Source organism: Podarcis filfolensis (genome assembly GCF_964270895.1).
Source record: "Podarcis filfolensis genome assembly, chromosome: 11".
Lineage (NCBI taxonomy): Eukaryota > Metazoa > Chordata > Lepidosauria > Squamata > Lacertidae > Podarcis > Podarcis filfolensis.
The window spans coordinates 16,346,640-16,354,539 of record NC_139613.1 but is presented as its reverse complement, the minus strand read 5'-3'; the positions used below and the strand labels follow the sequence as shown (position 1 = coordinate 16,354,539).

General features: G+C 48.7%; 1 protein-coding gene across 1 annotated transcript; it reads right to left on the bottom strand.

Annotated features, from left to right (window-relative positions):
• Window positions 1-954: 954 nt before the first annotated feature.
• On the bottom strand, window positions 955-5,691 carry RXFP3 (relaxin family peptide receptor 3). The gene has a single exon (XM_083577279.1). The coding sequence runs from the start codon at window positions 4,813-4,815 to the stop codon at window positions 3,451-3,453; it is 1,365 nt and encodes a 454-aa protein (XP_083433405.1). The 5' UTR covers window positions 4,816-5,691; the 3' UTR covers window positions 955-3,450.
• Window positions 5,692-7,900: the final 2,209 nt, after the last annotated feature.

Sequence of the window (7,900 nt, the reverse complement as noted above, 5' to 3'; positions counted from 1 at the left end):
GTTACAAAGCACGGATCCACATGGATCCTCAGGATTTTTGCATTGGGTCACCCCAAATTCACCATCAGATCACATAGCATGTCCATGGCTACAGCCTGCACCAAAAAAATCACACACCCGCTGTTGCCTGGGGCCACAATGGTGCAAAAACGTGGTTACAAAGCAATGATCCACATGGATTCTCAGGATTTTTGCATTGGGCTACCCCAAAATCACCGTCAAATCACATGTCTGTGGCCACAGCATGAACCACAAAAATCATACATCCACTGTTTCATTCAGAATATTTTTTTTCTTGTTTTCCTCCTCTAAAAACTAGGTGCGTCTTATAGTCAGGTGCGTCTTATGAAGCAAAAAATACAGTAACAATGCTTGCATCGTATTTGCCAATGGGGTAGAAGTGTTCTTTGCAGTTATGACACTTGAAGGCAGGTGACTGAAAGAGCCGTAGACTCTTCTCTTTGTGCTAATGTGATGGTAGCATAGATCTAGCATGAATGCAGTGGACAGCAGAGGAGAGAAATTCGCCTGACACACACATAATACCTCTGTTGCTGGGGAGCAAAAGGAGAACCAACCATTCACCTCTCCCCATTTTCTATTTTTTTCTTGTTTAAGAAACTCGATGTGTACTCTTGAAAACAAAGAGGCATGCCCAGCTTTGCAACTAAGCAGAGTTAATGAAATGTTAGGTGTCTGCAATAGGAGAATGCTTGCCAGGTTCGTGTGTTTGGTTTTTGAAATTCAAATGGACAACACAAGCATCTGAGAAGTGCCCTAATTCTAGAACAGTCAGTTATGTGCACAAAGGCACACACATCAACACAAGAGAGATACTTGAAGTTTAAGTGTCTTTCTGCTGAGCAGAGGGATTGATTCTTTCCAGGCAATGCTTGGCTGCAGACAAGGCTTTACAAAGTAATAAGACTGCTCCATGTAATATGCATATGGTGGTTTAATAATCTACAGATAACAAGGTTCATACTTTTGATACAGAATTTTTTTAATACAAAACATTTTGCCTTGAAACATCCTTTTTTTCCAGACCCAGAACATCACCCCAGGTTTTTAGTTCACATTAATTTCCAGGAATCGCATGCTCCCACATTGCAACAAGCAGTCTTTGGTGCAATCCCAGCCCTTGTGTGTGAACATGGTGTTGCTACAGTAGCAAAATTGGAGAGAATTATCTCTCTGCATGGGGGTAAATGGTGGCAAAGAATGTAAGAGCTGAGGTTTTGAAAACAGGGAGTCAGGAGAAGGAGGAAATCTGGTCACCTGTGGTTCAAGTGTGAAGTCCAAGACTTTTAGGTAGTGAATGAGTCTTGGGTAGAAATTTTGCCACCAGGTATACTGGAGAGAGAATCTTTCCAGAAGCTGGTCAAGAAAAGGGCAATTACTTCAAATGTTAAATATTTCCATGAAGGGCAGATCAACCAACATGATTGGTCATTACAGCCAAATAGAACTTCCATGTGCAGTGGCAGTGTACCACCAAATATCAAACACTGGTAGCAAACAGCAGGAAAGGGGTTTTGCCTCTTATGGGACATGTTCCTTGCCACTGTTGGAACCAGGATGCTGCCCTCAAAGGAGCTTTTTCCTGTTCTGGAATCCAGACTTGGCAGGAAAAGCCTGTTGTATGTCAGCTCCTGGATCTTTTACAACCTTCCTCACAAAATGAATTTGCACCACCATCTGGTCTCAACCACCCACCTTGGCAGCACAGCTTTAACTTTTTATCATGCTCTTTTGAAATCCCAGATATCCTCTGCTAGTTCGCAAACTGAATCATCTCTCAGAAAAAAGGGTATGTTTGTGCTATATTTCCAGGAGGAGCCATTTCCAGGAGAACAGCCATATTAGTCTGATGCAGCAAAAAAACCAGAACAAAAACACACCAGAAAAGAAACTTGTGGCACCTTCAACACAAATGCACTGGTTAAGCATATGAATGTACTAAGGTTCATTCATCAGATGCGTCCAAAACTACAACCCAGCTTCCTCTTGTTCCCTCTCCCTTTGAATCAAAGGTTCACACCAGGATTAGAGCAAGATATGCCACAGACCTGTTATCTCTTTCCCTCTCACCTTCAACCGTCCCCTTAAGAAGAACACAGATCCCAATATGGGCACTCAGAACATGGAACATACTTCGAACATCAGTTCCACACCCCTGGAGAAGTCCCTGAGAAACCTTGCTTTATCTCCACAGGAACTGAACCCTCTGAGGGCCCTTCCTCTATAGACAAGTCTCTCACCCCCAACAAGATGCAATAGCCAGCCAAATCCCCCTCCCACAAGGTGCAGGAACTCCATCTTCCTGATTCCTGTAAAACCAGAAAGTCCCCAGGAATGGATTTACATACCTTGCTTCCCCTGGACCAGTCCAGAAACTCACTACCTTAAGACAATTCCTTCTGCTGTCATGCGGAAGCACTACTACAGAGCCGGCTCTTCCATTAGGCAGAGTGAAGCAGCTGCCCCAGGTGTGGTTGCTGGAGGGCAGAAGAGTGCACCCCTTAAGCTAGCTAGTCTACTGCCCTCTATTGTGGTGAAGACCACTATCCCATCATCACCGGCGTTGAAGTAAATTTCAACTGCCAATCTGGCCACATTCAGTATATAGAACTAGGGGTTGGGATGAAGGATATTGTCCTTTGCACCCTGCAGCAAACTGTATTGGGCTGGCCCTGATTTCCTAAATGCCATACACACACACCTTTATTTGGGAAAAGGGTGGGAGAGCATCTGCCTTGCATATAGAAAGTCCCTGGTTCGGTCTCCAGGCAGGGCAGGGAATGTCGTCGGCAGCCCTGGATAAATGCTGCCCATCAGACAATACTGAGACAGATGGACCACTGGTCTGACTCAGTTCCCTATGGTCCCATTCCCTGAATTATGGAACAGCCCTACACACATTTCCTATGGGATATGAGTGGCGCTGTGGTCTAAACCACGGAACCTCTTGGGGTTGCTGATCAGAAGGTTGGCAGTTCGAATCCGCATGACGGGGTGAGTTCCTGTTGCTCGGTCCCAGCTCCTGCCAACCTTGCAGTTCGAAAGCACGCCAGTGCAAGTAGATAAATAGGTACCGCTGCAGCAGGAAGGTAAACGGTGTTTCCGTGCCCTCTGGTTTCCATCACAGTGTTCCATTGCACCAGAAGCAGTTTAGTCCTGCTGGCCACATGACCCGGAAAGCTGTCTGTGGACAAATGCTGGTTCCCTCGGCCTGAAAGCGAGATGAGCACTGCAACCCCATAGTCACCTTTGACTGGACTGAACCATACCTTTTTTACGCATTTCCCTCCCCCCTTTGGGAATGGAACAATCCAAGGAGCGCATTGCTTGGCTCCCCCACTCCACCAAGATGGGGTGCGCTCCAAAACAGACCCTGACTTGTTGACCCTGGAGATTGGAAACATCACGGTCTCACTCAACCCCTTAAGCTTATAAATGCAGTTCAGCCGAGGTGGTGGTGGGCAAGAAGTCAGAGCGGCTACTGTAGACCACCACCCCGGGGGGATATGAGATGATGTCAGGCAAGCTGACTGCTGCAGGAGCAGCTGGAGCAGCAGAAACAGCCCTGGGGTCAATGGGCATCAAGGTGTGCAAGGCTTGCTCCTCATGCTCGGGCTTGGTGGTGGCAGTGAAGGGGCGCATGGCCGTGAGCGAAGGCGAAGTGATCCTCCACAGCAACTTCTTGAGGGCCTTGCGGAACTCCCTGCGCATCAGGCAGTAGAAGATGGGGTTGAGGCAGCTGTTGGAGTAGGCCAGGCAGATGGTGACGGGGAACAGGTAGGTCTGGGAGAAGAAGTAGGCATTGCTGAAGGGCAGCACGTTGAGCTTGATGAAAATGCCCCAGATGGTGAGCGCCTGGTTGGGAAGCCAGCAAAGGAAGAAGGAGAGCACCACAATGGTCACCGATTTTGTCACCTTGGACCGGCGCTTGGTGCTGGGACCGCAGGAGCTGGCGCCCATGTGCCTGTCGCTGATGAAGCGCACCAGCAACAAGTAGCAGAGGGTGATGATGCCCAAGGGCAAGAGGAAGCCCAGCAGCACCTTCTGGGCATGGTACAGCCCCAGCCAGAAGGGGGTATTGTTGCCTTGGCTGTCCGGGAACTTGACCAGGCAGAACTCCTCCTCTGTGTAGATGGTGGAGGTGGTGGAGTAGATGCCAGTGGGCAGGGAAGCCAGGATGGCCACCAGCCAGATGAGGACGCACAGCCACTTGGCCGAAGTGCATCCCCCACAAAGTCCGCCAGGCCTTTTGCTCTTCAGGGCGGAGGCCACTGAGTGGTAGCGGGCCACGCTCATGGCTGTGAGGAAGAAGACGCTGGCGTACATGCTCACTGTGGTCACGTAGGAGAGGATCTTGCACATGGCATTGCCAAAGAGCCAGGTGAAGTCCAAAGCATTCTCCACCGCCCAGAAGGGCAGGGTCAGCACAAACTGGAAGTCAGTGGCGGCCAGGCAGGTCACAAAGAGGTTGATGGAGGACTTGTTCCAGCCTTGCTTGCTTTTCATCAAGTAGAGCACGAGGAGGTTCCCCACTAGCCCCAGGGCACACACCACGGAGTAGATGGTGGAGATGAAGACCCTCAGGACAAGCGAGCCGCTGCCTTGCGGCCCATCGGCTCGCTCCAGGTGGACGAGGCTCCTCCAGAGCTCCTGCAGGGACGCGTTGCTCCGGTTGCTCGACAGCCTCTCCTCGAGGAAGCTGGAGAAGAAGGAGCCCAGCGAGTCTCCGGGCTCCACGTCCTTCATGCTGGCGGCCAGGGAGCAGTAGCTGTAGTCACACGGGGCATCCATCATCCCATGGCAGACGGGAGCTTCGGCCCGTCTCTGCCCCACCGACCGAGCTGGAAGGCAACGAGGGCGGCTCCAAAAAAGTCCCGGGCGAGGATTCTGCAGAGAACTTTTCACAAGGAGGAAGGGGCGCTGCCGGCCGAGTCTCCCTTCTGCTAAACTCACATGGACGCGGTGGCAGGAGGGATCGCGTTGCCAAACGACCAGCACCGATCCAAAGGCGGTTGCAAAAAAGGAGCTTTTCAGGTCCAAAGGCGGCGGGCAGACAGACCCCCCCAAAAATGCATTCGCTGGGAAGTGACCCAGCCGCTGCTCTGACTTTCTTGGGTGATCTCCAGAAAGCAACCCCTCTTGCTGGCTGCACAGAAGGAGCTAGGATAGGAATCGGCTTTCGGATTGGGCACGGCGTCTCGCTGGTCTTTGGAAGCGGAGCCTCTCCGGATCCTTCTGATCTGGCCGCAACTGCCGCCCGAGTGCTGCCTTCCGCTCCGGTGCAGTCATTCATATACAGCGCTGCCTTTCTGCCCCCGCTGCTTGCGCTTCAGAGTGCGCGCGCAGCTACGCGCCCGGGGAGCTCTCCAAGGTGCCGAAAAGGTAGCGCCAGTTGCGCCCGCCTCTCTCCCGCTTCTTGCCCCGCTGCAGCCAAATTAAGTGGCACTGCTGAAATATCCGAGTGACAGAACTTCACCAATGGTTTTATTTTTGACGCCGGCATGCCAACAGTGTGCTTTTCTTCCTTCCTTCCTTCCCTTTTCACTGATTTTCTGTATGAAAACCATCACCATCATAGGCAACGCACAGATCCTTGCGTTCAAACACAGGCAGTGATTGTATTTTAATCTGTAAATTTAATATAGAAACCTCCACGGGTTCTTGTTTTCAACAGAGTGCGTGTCCCTGCTTTGAGAAAATCTTTTCCATACTTGTGGGGTGGGGCCCGTTTCCCCATGCTTCAAATGGGAAGGGGGGGGGAGCGAGAGAAACAATCAACTTATCCCGTGTTTGCCTATTGAAGACATGTGTCTTCCAATATCGCTTTTTTATTATGTCTCCTATTTTGCAACCTCATGTGCATGCAGTATGATTTACTCCGGATTTTAACATGGAGTGACAAAGGACTCTGCAAAATTAAAGAGAAACAGGGAAAACGGGGGTTTTCATCTAGGCATGTGCAGAACTCCTCCCTTACCAGGGCCACTAGGTAATCACAAGCAGCCCTCGGGACACTTTGATCAGGCAGCAGGTATGATCGCTTGAAGCGTGGTACATTTTACTTACCTTCAGTATTTTAAAAAATATGTTTAAAAACTGGTCAGAGCCCTTAAGTGTATTACCTTTTAAAGCTTTAAGATAACAAAAAAATCCACCCCACCCAATAGCCCACCCCCTCAAAGACAATATAAAAGTAATAGGTTGGATCCAGACTACGGCTGCAATCCTAAACCCTTTTACCAGGGAGTAAGCCCGTTGAATTCAGTAGGACTTCTGGGTAGACATGGTTAGGATTGCACTGTTAGCTGTGCTTGGAGTAGACCGCTGAAACCAGCGTGGCCTGAGTTAATTCCATGGATTTCAAAGAGTCTGCTCTAAGGATGGCTAACTATGGCTCCAGAATCCACCCTATACAACATACAACCAGCCAAATCCAAAACCAGCCAGAATAGGTGTGCCTTGCAACCTTTTCTGAAGGCAGTTCTATATAGAGGATCCCATGCAGGTTCCATGGAGTCCCTTGCTGAAAGAGTGGTCCCAGATCTTCCTCCGAGTAGGTCTCATGTCTTCCGCAGAGGCTGTGCTCTCTCCCCTGTCTCCAGGATTAAAGCAGATGTCTACAGGGGATAGCTCAGTTGGTTAGAGCATGGTGCTGATAATGCCAAGGTTGCAGGTTCAATCCCCGTATGGGACAGATGCATATTCCTGCATTGCAGGGGGTTGGACTAGATGACCCTTGTGGTCCCTTCGAGCTCTACAATTATATGATTCTATAATTCTCTTTGGTGGCACAGCAGCTCTGGATTGCCCTTCCAAGTGTGGGACCAACATTATTATAGTTTAAGTGAAGTCATGCCTGTTTTATCAGGCTTTCAGGCCCGCTGCACAATGATTAGGGTTTGGATGATCAGATTGTTTTTATCAGTGCTGCTGTTTATTAACCTTTGCCAATTGATATTTGTACTGCACTTGTTTTATCAGGCTTTTAAGCATTATATAACCCTCCGTGGACACTAATGGTGGCGAAGGAGGTAAGACATGGTTTGAACAATATAAAATTGAATATAGAAATATAAAATTGAATATATAAATATATGAAAGCCAGTAACTGGGACCAGAAGCCGACTGGCCATTGGTATGGATGATGAAGCACAGAAGACAATATTAACATCTCCTAATATGTCTAAGGAGCCGGGCAAACACTTTTTGCCCTTGCTGCCGAGGGCTATGGCACTGCGTCTTGCTCACTGACAAGCTGTCTCCGTCCTGCCCCATTTCCTGTGAGCAATAAAAACTCAGAAATGTTCTTCTCCCTACTCATTGATGATGGCAGTGATGATGATCAAGCATCTAAGCAACTACATTCAGTCCTGGCTAATGACACTATTCAAGCACGGGGAGATTAATAAAATGGTAATAATAATCATAACTATTATCAGCGGAACAATGTGATGGTGATTGATAGTGCTTTAATGATTATAGACCTCAAGAGCAGCAGGCTGGGCATTCTGGCATGCTTAAGGACTGTTAGGAGGGATTGCTGAAGTTAAAAGCATCAACCCAATAGTCTCTTTTCTACAGCAGTCAGATCTTCAAAAGGGAACTCTGGCTGTTGTTTCAACATGACCCACTAGAGGTCGCAGGAGTAAAGGGAAGCAAATCCACCACATTCTTCCTTCCCATAGCACCAGAGACTGATAGGAAGGTTACAGTTTTGCCACTGCTGCTGAGTTGGAAAGCTGCGATATACACAATTCATTTCTAGTACACTTGAAAGTACAACAAAGGTTGTGAACAGCGAGTGCTTGGCATCAAGTCTTTATTCAACTTTCCCAAAGAGTCTTCCAGCTGGTCATAGATTTCTTTGCACAATAAAAAT

What these genes read in the sequence shown, in the direction of transcription:
- RXFP3 (XM_083577279.1), bottom strand. Translation starts at nt 4,815, where the DNA reads ATGATGGATGCCCCGTGTGACTACAGCTACTGCTCCCTGGCCGCCAGC.